At 39.8% G+C, this 23,413-nt stretch overlaps 1 protein-coding gene across 1 annotated transcript; it reads right to left on the reverse strand.

Annotated features, from left to right (window-relative positions):
* Positions 1 to 62: 62 nt before the first annotated feature.
* LOC118362735 (sorting nexin-6-like) lies at positions 63 to 19,740 on the reverse strand. Its single transcript, XM_035743308.2, has 14 exons — positions 19,623 to 19,740; positions 19,418 to 19,468; positions 11,510 to 11,614; positions 10,741 to 10,851; positions 10,317 to 10,438; positions 9,982 to 10,105; positions 3,978 to 4,073; positions 3,584 to 3,689; positions 2,627 to 2,702; positions 2,470 to 2,509; positions 2,181 to 2,267; positions 1,840 to 1,999; positions 1,399 to 1,484; positions 63 to 1,133 (listed from the first exon to the last, which is right to left on the reverse strand). The coding sequence occupies exons 1-14, from the start codon at positions 19,626 to 19,628 to the stop codon at positions 1,080 to 1,082; spliced, it is 1,224 nt and encodes a 407-aa protein (XP_035599201.1). The 5' UTR covers positions 19,629 to 19,740; the 3' UTR covers positions 63 to 1,079.
* Between the last annotated feature and the right edge of the window lie 3,673 nt (positions 19,741 to 23,413).

Raw genomic sequence — 23,413 nt, forward strand, 5'->3', positions numbered from 1 at the left:
ACACTGATCTACACAACATAATCCACACATTCAAGATGAAAGAAACAACCTAGTACAAGCAGTTTAAAAAGTGGCAATCATCTTTTTATTCAACCTTAATATGAACAGTCGAAATGGAGTTTAATATGATATTGAAGGTACTTTTCCATTGGCTTCCCCTGGCTTTTCTTCCATGTTTCTCGGAGTCATAAAATATACAAAATTAAAAATGTTTACAACTAGATAGATGGACAACAAATAGCCTAGTCAAAACATTTCATAAAATATGTTCAGGACGGTTCTAAGGTAAACAGTATCATTTATTATTAATATTTTCATAATCATTTTAATCATCATCAGTACAACCATTTGTTTCAGCATTTCTCCATCTAAATAAATGGAAGCTTTGGTCACAGAAGGAAAACAACATTCATATTACAGTGCACTTCAAAAAAAAAAGGGGAAAAACAAAAAACGTATGAATTTTTTATTTTTATTTTTTATTTTTTAACAATACTTGATAGGCTTACTCTACATTAAGGCAAACATACTGAAGCATTACTTGTCTGTAATGGAAAAAAGAACATAACTATGAAATTACTGAAAAACAAAAGTATTAGTAAAAATTTTAACAATCATTAGCAGTACAGTGAGAACTAATACAACATGTACAAGGCTTTTAGTGACAATACACTTCAATAATAGTATGAATGAAAAAGTAACTGAGCAGCATCACGGAAAAATGGTTTACTGAAACTATTGGCCTCAAAGATTACACTAAGCAAAATAATAACAAATCATCAATCTGGACAGACATGACGTGATATAGATTGAGAGAAGATTCCCATGGAAAATATGATTGCTGTTAACAATGAAAAAGTTGACGTGATTTAACAAAGTTATAGGTTCTTGTGCTGTGTGGATATTGCAGGTATTCCACTGCGGCTTCCTCACGTTTTAGGGGGGTTGTGGGTGGAGTTCGGTGTCTCCGGTGATGAATACGAACAGACATCCTGAAAACAAACGGACCCCAGATATGCTCTCTCTTCCATCTTCTCAGTGAAGACCAAAGCTCTGTACAGTGAACCTTCAGTAAAGACCTAAGTGTCTCCTTTGAGGACCCCGACACAGCTTTGCAATAATTGTAAATTACCCTGTGGAGAAGTAGCGAGAAAGAGGATTAGCCTAAACCTGGGGAAAAATCTGTTTTGGAAGTCTTAATTATTTTATTAAAAAAAAATGTAACTAGGCAAGTCAGTTAAAAACAAATTCTTATTTAAAATGGCGGCCTACACCGGCCAAACCCGGAAGATACTGGGCCAATTGTGCGCCACCCTATGGGACTCCCAATCACGGCCGGTTGTGATACAGACTTGATAGAATCGCTAATAGACAACCATGTATAATAAAAAAAATGACCTTAGCATGTTTGAGTTCCAGTTCGGCAAGTTCCACCAAGTTCTTTCTGAAGGCTGCTACTCGTCTCGTCTTGAAGTCTATAAGCTCTATTCCGGAATTGCAGAACATTATCAGGTTCACCCCTCTACATCCCTAATCTGGTTAAGCTTCTCTTACATGCAAAACTTGGGAGTCTGATATAATTCTCAACAGGGAGGGATACTTTTTGGAAAAGTATGAAAAGCCTTGAATTATTAATACTGCTAAAAAGGTCCAATGCAGCGGTTTTTATCTCAATATCAAATCATTTCTGGGTAGCAATTAAGTACCTTACTGTGCCGGTTTTAAAATTAAAATTGTAAAAAAGAAACAAAAATAGCTTCTTAGCAAAGAGCCATTTCTCAAGCAATAATTTAGCCAGGAAAAAAATTAATATATATATAAAGAAAGTGGATAAAGTACCTTGCTTTGCGGACTCTGAGATTTTCTCAAACTTCTGACAGCACACCTGCTGGCTGGTCTCTGCCTGAAGCACATCTTTGTTCTTTGCCCTGGCTTTGTCCAGAGCTTTGTTTGCATTCTCGTAATCTACCAGGGCCCTCCCTCGTCTATACAATAGATCCTGAAGAACAGCAGATTCCATAGAGCACATTAATACTAACACTACAACACTGTCTGATGAAAATGGTCAGAGAATACCTCCGATAACTGACCAGTGTATCTGACCAGGGTATCTGATAACTGACCAGGGTATCTAATCATAATTGATTGATGATTAAGAAAAGCAGGGTCATGTTAGGTACCTTAGCAGCTTGTGACTCCCTGAGATAATACTTCAGTAAGTCGGCAAGTTTCAGGTCCTCATCTGCAGCCACTCGAGCCTCTATTTTCTGTAGAGGAAGGGACACCAGCAGAAACTTGTGAACTTTAGACAAGATCTACATTGTGACCAATCACCACCGGTCACCACAGGTCTAGTTTTTGCCTATAATGTATATCATAGCCTATGCTTCGGTGTCCATAGCTGGTACACAACAAATTGACAAAATTGCGTCATACATAGAACACAATATTAAAGAGAAATCCTCGTACCCGTGTTTTCTCAAACAGCTCAGAGACTTTCAAGAAAAATCTGGAAAACAGTAAGTTGCATTTGAGTTACTATAGTTTCTAGATGATATTTTTGAGTTATTGTAGATTGTTGGCAGCAGACAATGTATGGAGAGAAAAGGGGAAACTCTTTGCATACTTGCACACATCTGTGGAGTCCTGGGTTCCTAAAGTGTACAGTGTGGAGGCGATTCTATTGATATCATCTGCAGCATCTTCAACAGAGGAACTTGCATTAGATCACATTACATTTCAAATAACAGCTCAACCCCCATACTCACACACACACAGATGGTCGGTCAATCATGTACAAAATATATCAATAAAATGCAAGCAAACATCTTTCAGAAAATAACCTACAATGATAAAACATCTGCAGCAGGACAATTTCAAATACGCAGGGAGTCACTTTTCAAACACAGTATCATTTTTTTAATGCTGTGGAAATCAGGTTACATACATACATAGTAGCTCCTACACAAAGCTGCGGACATGACAGATGTATTGTCTGATTCTTGGGAATGACAGAGGACTAGATTTCTGAGGGGAATTTTGTTTCCTGAAGCTGTCAAAGCAGGATTTAGGTGTGAAAAAACTGGTAGAACATTTTTTTCCCAAAAGACTAAAAGGGAACCTCATGGCTCTTACCTATTAAGATATAAAAAGTTGGACAAAAAATATGGCTACAAAAAACCCAGGTAATTTACAAGTTATTGTGCTCAGCCAAAACATTTTTTAGGAACATGACAAAGTTTAGAATTGAGTCGGCTGTCATCCCAAACATTTTAAGACCGACTGACCCAACTACAAATAACCAAACAACTTACCCATTTCCATATTTGTCAGCGAATTGATATGAAACAGAAAATAGACTTAAAATACAACGCACACCACAAGCACAAACAGGCGGATTTCCACAAACATTAAAACGTGATACCAAAGTGACTCACCAAAAGTTCACAGCCAAAACGTAATTTCAATACTTTCAATTGGAATTACTCAAATCAATCTCATGCTCAATAACTGATTAAAATCCATTTATACAGCAGAAAGCTTACCTAGCACGTGGAGATTATGACACAGTGAGGAGACTTACTTTTGTGAGACCTGATCATTCTATCAGATTTGGAGGAGGCATCTTTGACACGATTATGGTACTCTAAAAGGAATGTCTTCTCATGCTCAAAGAAATCATCTACATCCTGAAATCCAAAAGACAATTATGTCAAACTTTATACAAATACTAACTGTTAAAGACTAAATACAAATCTGAAGATAGATTTTGACAACTGCATTTATTCAAAATGTGAGCACCATTCATGATGCTAAACAATGTTTTTCAACCAATGCGTAAGTCGCAAAATACTTATGTTGTGATTTCATTCAAATATAAAACTCAAAGCAAGTTCAATCCCCATTTACTTGGCTGAATGGATTTACATAGAAAAGAGTGGAGGAATGGTTTACACAGAAAAGCAAACCCAACTCACCTTCACCCCTGCCACTAACACGCCGTCTGCTGACTTCACCACATTCTTGAAGAAATCTTCCATCTTCTCCCTCTTGTTTTTGCCTCGGACACTCAGCTGTGAACAAAAGAGGTTGAGTAAGGACAAACTGACAATGATAAAACTAAGACAAGGTAAGGAAATGGCATATGTTTTCAGGCACATTCGACTAGCCTTTTGAGTTATCTAAAGTTAAAAGAAACGTGAGAGCGAGCGAGCGAGCGAGAGAGAGAGAGAGCTTGTCTAATAACATTTCCACAGCTACAATCGTCACCAAAATACAGTCAGGTTAAAAATGATTGGCATCCTTCATAAAGATGAGTAAAAAAAGACTGTATTAAATCCCTTGCATGGATAACGGCACTGAGCCTTTTTCTAAAATGTTGTAAGATTAGAGTACATATTGGGAGGTAACTTAGACCATTCCTCCACACAGAATCTTTCCAGATCCTTGATATCCTTCTTCTGAGCATATGGACTACCAACCACTGTTTTCAATGGGATTCAAGTCCAGAGACAGATACCCATTGCAAAATGTTGATTTGTGAATTTTGCTGTGTGTTTGGGGTTTTTGGCTTGCTGGAAGAGCCATTTTCTGCCTACTAGCGGAGACAGACAGATTTTTGGCTAAAATGTCCTGGTACTGGGTGTTCTCCAAACGGCTTCTATCTTCAAGGCCATCACACTGTTAAATAGCCATCACTAGCCGGCAACCACCCGGTTGCTCAACCCTGCATCTTAGAGTCCTGCTTCCCTATATACATAGACATGGAATCACTGGTCACTTTAATAATAGAACACTAGTCACTTTAATAATGTTTACATACTGCTTTACTCATCTCTTTATGTACAGTTGAAGTCGGAAGTTTACATACACCTTAGCCAAATACATTTAAACTCAGTTTCACAATTCTGACATTTAATACTAGTAAAAATTCCCTGTCTTAGGTTAGTTAGGATCACCACTTTATTTTAAGAATGTGAAAAGTCAGAATAATAGTAGAGAGATTTATTTCACCTTTTCTTTCATCACATTTCCAGTGGGTCAGAAGTTTACATATACTCAATTAGTATTTGGTAGCATTGCCTTTAAATTTTTGAACTTGGGTCAAACATTTCAGGTAGCCTTCCACAAACTTCCCACAATAAGTTGGGTGAAATTTGGCCCATTCCTCCTGACAGAGCTGGTGTAACGGAGTCAGGTTTGTAGGCTTCCTTGCTCGCATACGCTTTTTCAGTTCTGCCACAAATTTTCTATGGGATTGAGGTCATGGCTTTGTGATGGCCACTCCAATACCTTTACTTCGTTGTCCTTAAGCCATGTTGCCAGAACTTTAGAAGTATGCTTGGGTCATTGTCCATTTGGAAGACCCATTTGCGACGTTCCTGACTGATGTCTTGAGATGTTGCTTCAATATATCCACATAATTTTTTTGTGAAGTGCACCAGTCCTCCTGCAGCAAAGCACCCCCACAACATGATGCTGCCACCCCCGTGTTTCACAGCTGGGATGGTGTTCTTCAGCTTGCAAGCATCCCCCTTTTTCCTCCAAACATAACAATGGTCATTATGGCCAAACAGTTCTATTTTTGTTTCATCAGACTAGAGGACATTTCTCCAAAAAGTGCAATCTTTGTCCCCATGTGCAGTTGCAAACCGAAGTCTGTCTTCTTTAATGGTGGTTTTGGAGCAGTGGCTTTTTCCTTGCTGAGTGGCCTTTCAGGTTATGCCGATATAGGACTCGTTTTACTGTGGATATAGATACTTTTGTACCCGTTTCCTCCAGCATCTTCACAAGGTCCTTTGCTGTTGTTCTGGGATTGATTTGTACTTTTCGCACCCAAGCACGTTCATCTCTAGGAGACAGAACGCATCTCCTTCCTGAGCGGTATGACAGCTGCGTGGTCCCATGGTGTTTATACTTGCGTACTATTGTTTGTACAGATGAACGTGGTACCTTCAGGTGTTTGGAAATTGCTCCCAAGGATGAACCAGACTTGTGGAGGTCTACAATTGTTTTTCTGAGGTCTTGGCTGATTTCTTTTGATTTTCCCATGATGTCAAGTAAACAAACACTGAGTTTGAAGGTAGGCCTTGAAATACATCAACAGGTACACCTCCAATTGACTCAAATTATGTCAATTACCCGATCAGAAGCTTCTAAAGCCATTACATATTTTTCTGGAATTTTCCAATCTGTTTAAATGCACAGTCAACTTAGTGTCTGTAATCTTCTGACCCACTGGAACTGTGATACAGTAAATTATAAGTTAAATGTTCTGCCTGTAACAAGTTGTTGGAAAGATTACTTGTGTCATGCACAAAATAGATGTCCTAACCGACTTGCCAAAACTATAGTTAGTTAACAAGACATTTGTGGAGTGGTTGAAACAACGAGTTTTAATGACTCCAACCTAAGTGTATGTAAACTTACGACTTCAACTGTATATACTGTATTCTATTCAACTATATTTTAGTCAATGCCACTCCGACATTGCCCGTGCTAATATTTATAAATTCCATTCCATTATTTTACTTTTAGATGTGTGTATTGTTGTGAACTGTTAAGATACTACTGCACTGTTGGAGCTAGGAACACAAGCATTTCGATACACCCGCAATACCATGCGCTAAATATGTGTATGCGACCAATAAAATTGGATTTGAATTAATGATGATGTCGTTGACCTTAAAAAGCGCTCCATGACCAGTGGAAGCAAAATAGCCCCATAAAATAAAAGATCCACCACCATATTGTGCAGTTGGTATGGGTATAATCACTGGAAAATAACCCGGAGGAACTCCGTTCGAGATCATCCTACCAATGGGACATTAAAAACTGTAATATGTTTCACCAAGTCGTGGATGAATGACGACACTGATAATATAGAGCTGGCTGGGTTTTCCGTGCATCAGCAGGACAGAACAGTTAAGTCTGGTAATATAAGGGGTGGAGGTGTGTGTCCATTTGTCAATAACACCTGGTGCGCAATGTCTAATATTAAAGAAGTCTCAAGGTATTGCACGCCTGAGGTAGTGAACCTCATGATAAACTGTAGACCACACTATCTACCAAAAGAGTTTTCACCTATATTATTTGAAGCCATCCCTTTTACACCAAACTGATGCAGGCACTGAGACCAAACTCAATGAGCTGTATAAGGCTTTAAGCAATCAAGAAAATGCTCATCCAGAAGCGGCGCTCCTAGTGGCCGGGGACTTCAATGCAGGTAAACTTTAATCCGTTCTACATCATTTCTACCAGCATGTCACATGTGCAATCAGAGAAGAAAAAAACAAAAAACAAAAAAAACAACAACTCTAGACCACCTTTACTCCACACACGTATACAAAGCTCTCCCTCCATTTGGCAAATCTGACCATAATTCTATTCTCCTGATTCATGCTTACAAGCAAAAACTAAAGCAGGAAGTACCAGTGACCCGCTCAATACAGAAGTGGTCAGATGACGCGGATGCTACACTACAGGACTGTTTTGCAAGCACAGACTGGAATAAGTTCTGGGATTCATCCTAAGGCATTGAGGAGTATACCACCTCAATCACCAGCTTCATCAATAAGTGAATCGACGACGTCGTCCCCACAGTGTCCGTGCGTACATATCCAAACCAGAAGCCATGGATTACAGGCAACATCCAGCGGAACACTAATCCGGATGCTTTTAAGAAATCCTGCTATGCCCTCAAACAGGCAAAACGTCAATACAGGACTAAGATTGAATCCTATTACACCGGCTCTGATGCTTGTCAGATGTGACAGGGCTGGCAAATGATTATGGACTAGAAAGGGAAACCCAGCCGCGAGCTGCCCAGTGACGTGAGCCTACCAGATGAGCTTAATGCCTTTTATGTACGCATCGAGGCAAGCAACACTGAAGCATGCATGAGCACCAGCTGTTCCAGACTACTGTGTGATCACGCTCTCCGATGTGAGCAAGACCTTTAAAACAGGTAACCATCACAAGGCCGCGGGGCCAGACGGATTACTAGGATGTGTACTCAGAGCATGCGCAGACCAACTGGCAAGTGTCTTCACTGACAACCTTTTCAACCTCTCCCTGGCCGAGTCTGTAATACCTACATGTTTCAAGCAGACCACCATAGTCACTGTGCCCAAAAAAGTGAAGGTAACATTCCCGTAGCACTCACATCGGTAGCCATGAAATGCTTTGAAAGGCTGGTCATCAACACCCTCATCCAGGAAACTCTAGACCCACTCACATACCACCCCAACAGATCCATAGATGACGCAATCTCAATCGTACTCCACACTGCCCTTTCCCACCTGGACAAAAGGAACACCTACAGTACCAGCCAAAAGTTTGGACACGCCTACTCATTCTAGGGTTTTCTTTATTTTTTTACATTGAAGAATAATAGTGAAGACATCGAAACTCCTTCAAGATGATTGGAAAAGCATTCCAGGTGAAGCTGGTTGAGAGAATGCCAAGTGTGCTGTCATCAAGGCAAAGGGTGCCTGCTTTGAAGAATCTCAAATATAAAATATATTTGGATTTGTTTAACATTTTTTTTGTTACTACATGATTCCATGTGTTATTTCATAGTTTTGATGTCTTCTCTATTATTCTACAATGTAGGAAAAAAAACTTGAATGAGTAGATGTGTCCAAACTTTAGACTGGTACTGTATGTGAGAATGCTTTTATTGACTACAGCTCAACATTCAACACCATAGTGCCCACAAAGTTCATCACTAAGCTAAGGATCCTGGGACAAAACACCTCCCTCTGAAACTGGATCCTGGACTTCCTGACGGGCTGCCCCCAGGTGGGAAGGGTAGGCAACAACACATCTGCCACGCTGATCCTCAACACTGGGGCCCCTTAGGGGTGCGTGCTTAGTCCCGATTCCAACACCATCAGTAAGTTTGCTGACAACACAACAGCTCACCACACAACAATCACCGACAACGATAAGACAGCCTATAGGGAGGTCAGACACCTGACAGTGTGGTGAGCAAGCCAAAGGAGCTAATTGTGGACTACAGGAAAAGGAGGGCTGAACAGGCCCCCATTAACATCGACAAGGCTGTAGTGGAGCCGGTCGGGAGCTTCAAGTTCCTTGGTGTCCACATCACCAACAAACTATCATGGTCCAAACACACCAAGACAGTCGTGAAGTGGGCACGGCAACACCATTTCCCCCTCAGGAGACTGAAAAGATTTGGCATAGGTCCCCAGATCCTTAAAAAGTTCTACATCTGCACCATCGAGAACATCCTGACCAGTTGCATCACCACCTGGTATGGCAACTGCTCGGCATCCGACCGTAAGGCGCTACACATCGTAGGGCGTACGGCCCAGTACATCACTGGGGCCAAGCTTCCTGCCATCCAGGACCTATATACTAGGCGGTGTCAGAGGAAGGCCAGAAGAATTGTCCAGTCACCCAAGTCATAGTTCTCTCTGCTACTGCATGGTAAGCGGTACCGCAGCTCCAAGTCTAGGTCCAAAGGGCTTCTTAACAGCTTCTACCCCCAAGCCATAAGACTGCTGAACAATTAATGAAATGGCCACCCAGACTATTTACATTGACACCCCCCCACCCCTTGTTTTACACTGCTGCTACGTGCTGTTTATTATCTATGCATAGTCACCTTACCCCAGCACATTAACTCAGGACCAGTACCCCCTGTATATAGCCTCGTTATTGTTATTTTATTGTGTTACCTGTTATTTAAAAAATTTACTTAATTTATTAAGTAAATATTTTCTGAACTCATTTCACATTAAGGTTGTATTCGGCTCATGTGACAAATACAATTGAATTTGATTTGTATTAGTTTAAAATAACATAATTTCAAAAACATTGGAGCATACAATATAGCTCAGTATTTGTATTATTTATTTTAAACAGTCTTTTTGACTCATCTTTATCAAGGGAGACAATACTTTTGGACCTGACTGGAAATCTAAATCCTAAATTGGTCATCTCAACCCCACTTACGTCTTGGTTGTACTCTAAAAAGACATGGAAGTTCATGTCTTTCCTTAAGACAGGATGGGCAGCCACACGGCAAAGAAACACTTCATGCATCGCCACGGTCTTCTTGAAGATAGCCAAGTATTCGCTGAAACACAGATATAGCCAAGATATGAACCAATGGCATTCAGTGCATCCAAGTATCCCAACCAAACCACTATACTGAAACACACAAACAATGTACGAGCAACGTGGGTCGTGTCAAGTAGGCACGGAAGGTTATAAAACACAGAGAGCATGAAATGAGGTTGTACTATCCTAACTTTTTGTTTTATGTGACCTAATGAACATGAACTCACGCTTCAAGTTCCTGTTTCATTTTGGTGAACTCTTCCTTGGTCATGGAACCTTCACCTTCCCCCAGTTTCTGTAACTTCTCTCTAGAGGCATCGAAGTCAGGTCTTGGTGGGGCAGGGGGAATCTACAATTCAACAAATCACAGTTAAATCAGCAGTTTCTTGGAAATGAACATCAAGCTAAGTTCATTACTCCATGACACCAGACAGTTTTAATGAGAAAGGGAATTGACAATGAATAATTTAGTTGTTTTCTAAAACCCCGAAGTTTATAAGCCAATCCTAAAAGCCAAAACAGTAATCTCCCAAATCGCACCCTATTCCCATATAGTGCACAACTTGTCAAAAGTAGTGCACCATATAGGTAATAGAGTGCCATTTGGGGGGGGGGGGCGGCAGAGTACCCTGGATGGGGCTCAGTACTTACAATGTAGCCTGCATACTCCTCATTCTCCACGAAAGAGTCATGGAGCCAGATGAACTCCTCATGCTGCCTCACCACTGAAAACTCATTCTGCTTGAAGTTAGGAAGAGTGCTCTGGAAGGTAAAACAAAGTAATAGGAATCAGACATCAATCATAGAACACATACTGAAAAACAGAGCCAAATACAGAATAGAGCATTTCTCTATGGGTCTTCAGAAAATATCTTTCTGCCAATTAGAATGTGCAGCTCAATTTATTTATTTTTTTAAATGGGAAAAACTTAGATGATCTGGACACAATGATGATCACAATGATCATCTAAAGACAGTGACTAAACCCTTTGAATCATTAATGAATTCCTTCCTTCACAAGAGTCCTTGAAACATTATAAAAGCAGCCGTAAAAACAAATAAACCCATGACATGAGGTTACACTTTGACAGTGACAGGAAATGAATGACTATTGGAATTCTCTCTGCATAGAAAATTAAGTGGAGTGGAATGCCATCATGCAGTTTCTTAACCTTAGATCTTCATTTGCGTTCCGTTCCGTTCCATGAAATCAACAAAGCTGATTTTGCATACACGCACACTTATTTTCAGAAGACAACATGAATGTGGAGATAAGATGACTGCTGAGGAGGAACATAATTGCAAGTCATGTGACATGAGTCTCGATTCATACAGCCATAAAAAGGCACATGATTGGCCTTTCATTTGCCAAGTGCCAGGGCAAATAGGAATAAATAGACAGGTAGCTGAACTCTCTTACCTTAGTATGGACAGTAAACTTAACCTTGTCCCGCTCACTCAACGCATCAGAAATGTCCACTTGAAGTGTTGCATCAGTTTGGAGGTCAACATTGACTGCCCTAGGCTGCAAAATATTGTAACGGATATTGTATTGTATTTAGTGATGAGCAAATGACAAAATCACCAACAAAATTATTTGGTATATACAGCCTGACACGAATGCCTGCAAAATCATGGAAATATTCCTTACAAGCCAGAATGTTAAATAAAATGTTATATAAACTTACTCTACCGGTTGTCTGTGCGCCTTGTGTGTAGATTGCTGCTCAAAATTTTAGACAGAATATCAACAGGAAAGTATTGTTTACACAACTTTAGAGAGAGTCGGTAGGGATATGGTTCAGAATACCAAATGAAACCAGGCAACGCTCATCACCTGGCCAATACCATCCCTATAGTGAAGCATGGTGGCGGCAGCATCATCATGCTGTGGAGATGTTTTTCAGAGGCAGGGACTGGGAGACTAGTCAAGGTCAAGATTGCAGAGGGAAAGATCCTTGATGAAAACCTGCTCCAGAGCGGGGCGAAGGTTCACCTTCCAACAGGACAACGACCCTGAGCACACAGCCAAAACAACGCAGGAGTGGCTTCGGGACAAGTCTCAATGTCCTTGAGTGGCCCAGCCAGAGCCCAGACTTCACCCCGATTTAATGTCTCTGGAGAGACTTGAAAATAGCTGTGCAGCAATGCTCCCCATACAACCTGATAGAGCTTGAGACGATCTGCAGAGAAGAATGGGAGAAGCTCCCCAAATACAGGTGTGCCAAGCTCCTACCCAAGAAGACTCGAGGCTGTAATCGCTGTCAAAGGTGCTTTTACAAAGTACTGAGTAAAGGGTCTGAATACTTATGTAAATGTGATATTTCAAAAAACCTGTTTTTGCTTTGTCATTATGGGGTATTGTGTATAGACTAGTGAGGTAAAAAAACGATTGAATCCATTTTAGAATAAGGCTGTAATGTAACTAAATGTGAAAAAGATCAAGGGATCTGAATACTTTCCAAATGCACTGTAAAAGGTAGAAATATGCCATATCTTTCTTATGCATATTTTGGTATTATTCTACACATGGACTATTATTGTAATGAGCTCCGCCTCTAAACAAGACCATATTTGGTTGGTCCGGACCAGACCAAATCTGAAATAATAATCCATGGACGTACGGTGTTGGTCGGTGCTCAGTGGGTTAGGATACCTGTTACAGTAGATGGAAAGAGGGTTGGTGGTAGGTGCAGTTGGAGCAGGGAGAGGTGACATTAACGAGAGAGGGAGGGGTTGTCCAGAATGTTTTCACTGTCCTTCTTTGACCACCAGATTACGGAAAGAGAATGAAAAAAGTTACGAGCTGAACATAACAGGATGCCAGTGGAAGGGAGGACAGCAGCAGTTCACCCAACTGTGGTTTGTAACCAATTCAATTGCAGCAATTCCGTTCTGTTTAAATCACTTAATAATTCATGATCAAATGTGATATCAGTAAAAACACTAAATTGGTAGATCTAACTTGAATTGTTATTTCTGTGAACTTTCATTATCCTCCCTCATGAGGAAGAAAAATTAGAAAATATCTTAAAGATGTGGGTTTTGATAACGGAATTACAAAGGCGGCAATTTTTCTTACGCTACTGTTCAAAGGTTTGGGGTCGCTTAGAAATGTCCTTGTTTTTTAAAGAAAAGCACATTTTATGTCCATTAAAACAACATCAAATTGATCAGAAATACAGTGTAGACATTGTTAATGTTGTAAATGACTTGTAGCTGGAAACGGCAGATTTTTCACGGAATATCTACATAGGCGTACAGAGGCCCATTATCAGCAACCATCACTCCTATGTTCTAACGGCACATTGTGTTAGCTAATCCAAGTATATCATTTTAAAAGGCTAAATGATCATTAGAAACCCTTTTGCAATTATGTTAGCACAGTTGAAAACTGGCCTTCTTTAGAAAAGTTGAGTATCTGGAGCATCAGCATTTGTGGGTTCGATTAAAGGCTCAAAATGGCCAGGAACAAATAACTTTCTTCTGAACCTATTCAGTCTATTCTTGTTCTGAGAAATGAAGGCTATTCCATGCAAGAAATTGCTGAAGATCTCGTACAACGCTGTGTACTACTCCCTTTACAGAACAGCGCAAACTGGCTCTAACCAGAATAGAAAGAGGAGTGGGAGGTCCCGGTGCACAACTGAGCAAGAGGACAAGTACATTAGAGTGTCTAGTTTGAGAAACAGACGCCTCACAAGTACTCAACTTGCAGCTTCATTAAATAGTACACGCAAAACACCAGTCTCAACGTCAACAGTGAAGAGGCGACTCCGGGATGCTGGCCTTCTAGGCAGAGTTGCAAAGAAAAAGCCATATCTCAGACTGTCCAATAAAAAGAAAAGATTAAATTTGGCAAAATAACACAGACACTGGAACTCTGCCTAGAAGGCCAGCAACCCGGAGTCAACTCTTCACCGTGTTTTACTTTTCTTTCAAAAACAAGGTCATTTCTAAGTGACCCCAAACTATTGAACGGTAGTGTACATTTAGAAAAGTAATTATCCAAAACGAAATATAAGTGTTCATATTAGTAGGCAGGGGTCTTAACTTTAACATGATTGTGTTTTTAATATCGTTTAAGACTTTCTGTTAGACGTTTTCTAAGACCCTTTCCAATCTGTTTGACCAGAAATCAAAACCTTTGCTTATTCCTAATTTTTAGGATGGAAAATGTTTTACAGATTTATATATATCTTAATCTCAAAAATATAGTCCTATTAACTTAACATGTTGGAGATCATTTTTGTTTAGATGGAAATGACAATTTATATTGGATATTCGGTCTCCTCTTGTCAATAGCTATTGAACCAAGCAAGCCATGACAATATAAATATGCACTGAGTGTAGAAAACATTATGAACACCTGCTCTTTCCATGACATAGACTGACCAGGCGAATCCAGGTGAAAGCTATGATCCCTTATTGATGTCACTTGTTAAATCCACTTCAAATCAGTGTAGATGAAGGGGAGGAGTCGGTTAAAGAAGGATTTTTAAGCCTTGAGGCAATTGAGACATGGATTGAGTATGTGTGCCATTTAGAGGGTGAATGGGCAAGAAAATATTTAAGTGCCTTTGAACGGGTTATGGTGGTACGTGCCAGATGCACTGGTTTGTGTCAAGAAATGTAACGCTGCTGGGTTTCTCACACTCAACAGATTCCTGTGTGTATCAAGAATGGACCACCACTCAAAGGTCATCCAGCCAACTTGACAACTGTGGAAAGCACTGGAGTCAACATGGGCCAGCATCCCTGTTTAACACTTTTGACACCTTGTAGAGTCCATGCCCTGACAACTTGAGGCTGTTCTTCCATATGAATAAGGTGTTCTTAATGATTTGTAGACTCCAAGACAGACCCCTTGACTTTTTCCACATTTTGTTAAGTTAAAGCCTTATTTTAAAATGGATTAAATATGCTATTTTCCTCAGCAATCTACACACAATACCCCATAATGACAAAGTGAAAACAGTTTTTTTTAGGAATTTTAGCAAATGTATTAAAAACAGAAATAGCTTATTTACACAAGTATCAGACCCTTTGCTGTGAGACTGGGAATTGAGTGCAGGTGTCCTGTTTCCATTGATCATCCTTGAGATGTTTCTACAACTTGATTGGAGTCCACCTGTGGTAAATTCAATTAATTTGACATGATTTGGAAAGGCCCACATCTGTTTATTTAAGGTCCCACAGCTGACAGTGCATGTCAGAGCAAAAAGCAAGCCATGAGGTAAAAGGAATTGTTGGTAGAGGTCCGAGACAGGATTGTGTCGAGGCACAGATCTGGGGAAGAGTACCAAAACATTTCTGCAGCATTGAAGTTCCCGAAAAACACAGTGGCCTCCATCATTCTTAAATTAAAGAAGTTTGGAACCACTAAGACTCTTCCTAGAGCTGGCCGCCTGGCCAAAATGAGCAATCGGAGGAGAAGGGCCTTGGTCAGGGAGGTGACCAAGAAACTGATGGTCACTCTGACAGAGCTCTAGAGTTCCTCTGTGGAGATGGGAGACACTTTCAGAAGGACAACAATCTCCGCACCACTCCACCAATCAGGCCTTTATGGTAGAGTGGCCAGACAGAAGCCACTCCTCAGTAAAAGGCACATGACAGCCCACTTGGAGTTTGCCAAAAGACACAAAGACTCTCAGGCCATGAAAAACAAGATTCTCTGATCTGATGAAACCAAGATTGCCCTCTTCGGCCAGAATGCCAAGTGTCACGTCTGGAAGAAACCTGGCACAATCCCTACAGTGAAGCATGGTGGTGGCAGCATCATGCTGTGTGGATGTTTTTCAGCGGCAGGGACTGGGAGACTAGTCAGGATCGAGGCAAAGATGAACGGAGCAAAGTACAGGGGGTCCTGAGCACTCTGGAGCAGGTTCTCAGACTAGGGCGAAGGTTCACCTTCCAGCAGGACAACAACCCTAAGCACAAAGCCAAGACAACACAGGAGTTGTTTCGGGACAAGTCTCTGGATGACCTTGAGTGGCCCAGCCAGAGCCCGGACTTGAACCCGATCTAACATCTATGGAGAGACCTGAAAATAGCTGTGCAGCAACCCTCCCAATCAAACATGACAGAGCTTGTGAGGATCTGTAGAGAAGAATGGGAGAAACTCCCCAAATACAGGTGTGCCGAGCTTGTAGCGTCATACCCAAGAAGTCTCGATGCTGTAAATCGCTGCCAAAGGTGCTTCAACAAAGTACTGAGCAAAGGGTCTGAATACTTATGTAAATGAGTATTTAGTTTTGTATTTGTAGCTAACGGTAGCTAGCTATTCAACAAACGTCTGTTGTTAGCCACGGATGTCACCTGTCTAACAGCTGATCAGATCATGCAATAAGGAATTACTGCAGAATACCAATAATACAAATAGCTACCAAAGGTGCTTCAACAAAGTACGGAATACTTCCAGTACCAGTCAAAAGTTGACACACCGACTCATTCAAGGGTTTTTCTTTATTTTTACATTGTAGAATAATAGTGAAGACATCAAAACTATGAAATAACACATAATCATGTAGTAACCAAAAAGTGTTAAATGAAAATATATTTATATTTTAGAATCTTCAAAGTAGCCACCCTTTGCCTTGATGACAGCTTTGTACACTCTTGGCATTCTCTCAACCAGCTTCACCTGGAATGCTTGAGATCCCACATATGCTGAGCACTTGTTGGCACTTGTTGGTCCAACACATCCCAAACCATCTCAATTGGGTTGAGGTCAGGTGATTGTGGAGGCCAAGTCACCTGATGCAGCACTCCATCACTGTCCTTCTTGGTCAAATAGCCCTTACACAGCCTGGAGGTGTGTTGGGTCATTGTCCTGTTGAGAAACTAATGCTAGTTCCACTAAGCGCAAACCTTGATGGGATGGCGTATCGCTGCAGAATGATAATGAACTTATCCTCTGCAGCAGAGGTAACTCTGGGTCTTCCTTTCCTGTGGCGGTCCTCATGAAAGCCAGTTTCATCATAGGGCTTAATCGTTTTTACGACAGTACTTGAAGAAAATGTTTAAGTTCTTGAAATTTTCCAAATTGACTGACCTTCATGTCTTAAAGTAATGATGGACTGTCGTTTCTCTTTGCTTTTTTGAGTTGTTCTTGCCATAATATAGACTTGGTCATTTACCAAATAGGAGTACCTTCTGTATACCATACTTACCTTGTTACAACACAACTGGTTGGCTCAAACGCATTAAGGCACACCTTGTAATTGAAATGCATTCCAGGTGACTACCTCATGAAGCTAGTTGAGAGAATACCAAGAGTGTGCAAAGCTGTCAGAGGCAAAGGGTGGCTACTTTGAAGAAACTCATAAAAATCTTATTTAGATTTGTTTAACACTTTTTTGTTTACTACATGATTCCATGTGTTATTTCATAGTTTTGATATCTTCACTGTAATTCTACAATGTAGAAAATAGTAAAAAATAAAGAAAAACTCAATGAGTAGGTGTGTTCAAACTTTTGACTGGTACTGTATGTAAATGTGATATTTCAGTTTTGCATTTGTAATAAATGTGAAAACATTTTTTTTTTAAACTATTATTGTTTTTTCATTATGGGGTATTGTGTGTAGATTGATGAGGAGGAAAAACAATTCAATACATTTTTAGAATAAGCCTAAAACGTAACAAAAAGTGGAAAAAGTCAAGGCGTCTGAATACTTTTCGAAGGCACCGTATATGAATTGGATTTCAATCTTAAAATAAATCTCAAATTCACACACAAAAAAAGGTATCGCTTGTTCTTCATCCTCTCCTGGTTAAGAACAAAAACATATTCATGTCATGGCACGCTTGGGTCAATAGCTATTGACAAGAGAAAACCGAATATCCAATAAAACAAACTTTACCTCCGTGCCAAACCAAACCATATACCTACCGGTTCTCTAAGGAGTTGGGTACACAATACTTTATTCGTCTTAACTTTTGAGCAGCTGAAGGACAAACCGCACAGACAACCGGTAAATTTCAATGTGATTTTATTCAACATTCTGGCTTATAAGGAACATTTACATGATTTTCTAGGCATTAGCGTCGAGCTGTATACAAATTAATTGTGTATTACAGCATGATTAATCAGACTATGTATTGGCTTACTAGCCAACTCAGAAGCTGTGCACGTCCTAACCCATTCATAGATGCTAACTACCTTTAGTGCCTATGGATGAAGGTGTCTTCTTCCCGGGGACTTTTGTTAAGAGCCCCCGAGGCATGCTCTAAACATGAACACGTATCGCTTGCGGTATGGTTTTGGAAACATATCTTTCATATCAGCAAGAACTAATCATTAAAAAAATAAACGATAAGTTCAATTACTACACACCTTCAATAGGGTTGGGATTAGTGTTCCCACACGGCCATATCTCCATGTTACAGCGCATGTTTAAGGAAAGACAAGCGGGAGCAGGCGACCACCTCTGCTAGTTAGCTATCTAGCATGCTCCGAACACCTGTGTGAAACGGAAGAAGGCCGCCAGAAACTTGTTGTAGCTGAAAAATACTGTCGCCTGCAACTGTGATAAAGCCGGCTAAAACAGTGTACACAGTTAGTGTAGATTTTGCATGTGTGAAAAAGATTGCAGTCAGAGTGCAGTCAGTATAACGGCACTGTGCTTCAATTACTGCATCCAAAATACCACAGTTGACTGCACTTTCAAAACGGTAATATTTTTTGGTAAGGGTTTGATGTGATATGAAAGTAAAGGGCTTTATGTTTCAAGAACCGTATCGCAATTGATAATCGATTCACGTTTAGATTGAGTTTTTAGCTGTTTTGGCTGCCAGAGCCGGTCTACCTTTGAAAATAACATAAGGTGTGACACTAACAAAGTATGAATAACTTTACATTATTGGGCTATGCACTTCCTAGCTTAGCTAGCAAGCCATCCTGCAAAACAATAACAGAAATCTAATAAATGTGCATAGGTATATGGGTCTGTTACTAGTTAGCAATGGCAATATAGTTATTCATACAGTGAGCAGTTAAAATAAGCTTATGTTCATTGTTAACAAACGGTAACTAGCGTTAGTTAGCTACCTAATGGATTGTAACAGTTGCCAGCTAGCTGGCCAGCTAGTAGGAAGTCAACTGACTCCTGATGTGGTCAAGCTGGCTAGCTTAGCTAACAGTAGCTAGCTAATCAACAAATTTGACGTCTGTTAGCCACGGCTTTCACTTGTCTAACAGCTGATTAAATCGTGCAATAATGAATTACTGCAGAATACAAATAATATAAATAGCTGATCGAACTGTTAAGATCAAAATACAAATAAAATAAATATTTGTATTTTAATTCAAAGAAAAAAAAACTTACTCCTCTGTCCTCCTCGGAGAGGAAATCGGGACCATCGTCCAGCCCTTCTTGCTAGGTAAACAAAATACGGCGTCACAGGACATGCATTAGCCACATTAACTTTCAATGGGCAAATCATCGTTTATTGATGAATGTGTCAGATGATTGCACATATAAAACAATAAGGTGCGCTAGCTAGCTAGAGTAAATTGTGTATAACACCTACCATCATGGCTGCTGCGGGTGGAATAGTGAGGAAGTCGTGTGACGGAGGGATCTGAGAAGGTGGAGCCAAAGTCAGTAAATAGTGTGGAAGAGCTTTCAATTCAAACGTTCAAGTGGGGCCAAGAGTAGTCACTTCACGAGTACTACTAGGCTCTTCCAAATATTTGTACTCTCACAGTGTCATCCCAACACATTCACAAAACTATTAAAAAGGTTTAAACATTGTCTATAACCTTCATGGATAGATCCATCGAAGTGGGTTATTTGTCCTTTGGGGATTCGATTTGCATTTGCAACACAAAACACCCGTTTGTGACTTTGGTTAACTCTCTGAATCTGTAGGTAAGATATCATGTGATCTAGATGAGCCCATTGATTAAGAATCAACAGCAAAAGGCTTTCCATTATTATTTGAATTGCATTACTTTTTCCCTAATTCTCCTCCATTCAACCAGGTCGTCAGGTGTATTAAGAGGGTTTATTGTAGTCTTTCGTCAGTGTGGTACATTGCCATAGCTCATATATATCAATTGACCTAATATACAGTACTGTATTTTGTAAAAATAGAATTGAATAGACATAAATCTTCTGGCTACTGATCTGCCTCTCTACCTACCACCCCGCAGAATATGAACTGAACAATGTGTGTTGGTTAGAAACATCAATCTGACAGTCCAGAACAGCTGACCCCAAATTATATCAGTTCTGTTGTGTTTGTTATAGAAGAAGCTGGGTGTGGGAAGGGGGAAAACAGAATCAAAGAGCTATACTCTGTCTTAAGCGTAGGGGGAAAGAGGCTTGTACTGGACCCTGTCCACACACTTGAAGGCCGCGTTGAGACAATGAATTATCCATGACCCAAGCCCTGCTCAGATAATCCCTACCATTGTGTCGCTGAGATCGTAGTGCTGCTGCAAATGTACATTGTCCCAGGGGTGTCAGCAGTCAATGTAAGTAACCTAATTTATGTTCCTCGAATTCCCTTGAATGCCTCTTTCAATCCAACATTCATATACTGACTATCTCTGAAACTCACTTATATAATACCTTTGATGATACACTGGTAGCAGTACATGGTTATACCATATCTAGAAGAGACAGGAATGCCAATGGAGGAAGTGTTTCTGTTTATATTCAGAGTCATAGAGTATCTCATACCAAATGCTGCTGAAGTAATATGCCTACAGGTTCAAGTGCCTCACCTAAAGCCAATTCTTGTGGGAAGTTGCTATAGACTAACAATCAGTATCTGGATAATATGTGTGAAATGCTTCATAACGTATCTGATATCAAGAGCAAGGTATATTTTGTGGGTGACCAAAATATTGATTGGCTTTCATCAAGCTGTCCACTCAAGAAAAAGCTTCAAACTATAACCGGTGCCTGCAACCTGGTTCAGGTTATCAGTCAACCTACCAGGGTATTTACGAACAGCACAGGAATGAAATAGAGGTCTACCGATTATGATTTTTAAACTCCGATACCGATTATTGGCGGACCAAAAAAGCCGATGCCGATTAATTGGCCGATTTATTTGTAATAATGACAATAACAATACTGAATGGACTCTTATTTTAACTTAATATAATACATCAATAAAATCAATTTTGCCTCAAATAAATAATGAAACATGTTCAAATTTGGTTTAAATAAAGCAAAAACAAAGAGTTGGAGAAGAAAGTAATAGTGCAATATGTGCAATGTATGAAAGCTAACGTTGCAGTTCCTTGCTCAGAACATGAGAACATATGAAAGCTGGTGGTTCCTTTTAACATGAGTCTTCAATATTCCCAGGTAAGAAGTTTTAGGTTGTATTTATTATAGGACTATTTCCCTCTATAAAATGTGTATTTCATGAACCTTTGACTATTGGACGTTCTTATAGGCACTTTAGTATTGCCAGTGTAACAGTATAGCTTCCGTCCCTCTCCTCGCTCCTCCCTGGGATCGAACCAGCAACACAACTACAACAGCCACCATCGAAGCAGGTTACCCATGCAGAGCAAGGGGAACAACTACTAGAAGGCTCAAAGAGAGTGACGTTTGAAACGCTATTAGCGCGCACCCCGCTAACAAGCTAGCCATTTCACTTCGGTTACACCAGCCTCATCTCGGGAGTTGATAGGCTTGAAATCATAAAAAGCGCAATGCTTGACACACAACGAAGAGCTGCTGGCAAAAGGCCCGAAAATGCTGTTTGAATGAATATTTACGTGCCTGCTTCTGCAGGTAAAGGTAAAATAATGTAGTTTTATTACATTTTTGCCTTATTTGTTTGGACTCCAGGATGATTGATGGGAATCCTTAATTAATAAATACAAAAACTCCTTGTCTCGGAGCTATATCGTTGTGGTATGATCTTTGGTCAGTGCGCTGTTTACAATTGGATTCAAATACATAAAGCCTGGTTTATATATAACGAACACTAGACGGCACTAAACTCACACAATTATAATAATCTTTGATCAACAAGTCTGTGTGCATATTATGGTTTGGTGACGCCATGGTACTAACATGTAATAAACTACAAAAATATTTTTTCTTTCTTACCTTAAAAGTAATATTTTAAATATTCATTATATTGAAGGGGCAATCAGCAGTTTCTACATCCATTGATTCTTAAAGAAAATGACTTCTAAATGCCTCATCAGTTTAGTTTAACTGTCGTATTCCATCTGAGTCTAAAATATGAGCTTGTTTTACTCCAATCTTTCAAAATAAAGTAAATGTAAACAAACACTGTTTAGCCTTAAAAAAATATCAAACTATAATATGTATATCATGGATGGTTAGTCCTTGCATCCATAGCTCTGTCTATGAATTTGAGAGTGATTACATTTCTCTCGCCCCGTCCCTCAGCTTTTTACTTAAACAGTGGCGGGGAAACGCTTTGTTATGGTTTCAAGTGCTGATTGACCCTTTAACTTTCTGTGATGCGATGCAATTATACAAAACAACCACAATGTAATGAATCAAATCAATTCTAGACTTGAGTGTAACTTAATCACATCATCAACATGGCTTGTTTTATTTTGCCATTTCAAATTGAGAAATATGTTTTGACATAGTGCAGAACTGTGACAACACTAATTGTTGCTTCATAACGATACATAACAGTTTGATCTCCACAACTAGTTTTATATTACTATTATTACTACTTTTTATTACTTGGTAATATTTAGATTTTGTCATCTGACTTTGATATTTGTCATTTAGATTGTACACATGTACTGCACTGTTAAGGAGAGCTTGCAAGTAAGCATGTCACTGTACTGTTTACACCTGCAAGATTCTTTTGCAGGTGACAAATACACTTTGATTTGATCCACACACCTAGATACTGCAGGCCCTTTCATCATTACATCCCTGATATTGTTTGACTATAATGATGTATGACTGTATCATATGATGATAACGCTGAATGACAAGCTACATGCGCTGGCTGGCTGTGCTCATCTTGTTAGCATGGAGAATCTTGTGGAGAGCAAGGAGAGGTCACTTGTTTATTTTCATCTTTCTTGTCCAGACACATATTCTGAGTTGACATGAATAACAGGCACTTTGTTTAACATATGCATGAGGGTATAAGGGCTTACATGTACTGTAGGTGTCTACATGAAGTGCTCTGAGAGAGACCACATTCTAAATTCAACACAGTATCTTTCATATAGAGACACAGTAGGGAAAAGTTCATGGAATTTTCCACTGAAGAGGAAAATAGTTATGATTTAATCTTTAATTGGCTCGTTGACAAATGTATTGGATATATTGATTAGACTATTTAAAACTATT

Source organism: Oncorhynchus keta, chromosome 29, assembly GCF_023373465.1.
Source record: "Oncorhynchus keta strain PuntledgeMale-10-30-2019 chromosome 29, Oket_V2, whole genome shotgun sequence".
NCBI classification, from domain to species: domain Eukaryota; kingdom Metazoa; phylum Chordata; class Actinopteri; order Salmoniformes; family Salmonidae; genus Oncorhynchus; species Oncorhynchus keta.

Excerpts from the sequence above, each read along its gene's own strand:
- LOC118362735 (XM_035743308.2), bottom strand. Across the intron at positions 10,852-11,509 it reads AGTTTACTGTCCATACTAAG|AGCACTCTTCCTAACTTCAA; the intron begins GTAAGAGAGTTC and ends TTTACCTTCCAG. Across the intron at positions 2,000-2,180 it reads GGGAGTCACAAGCTGCTAAG|GATCTATTGTATAGACGAGG; the intron begins GTACCTAACATG and ends GCTGTTCTTCAG.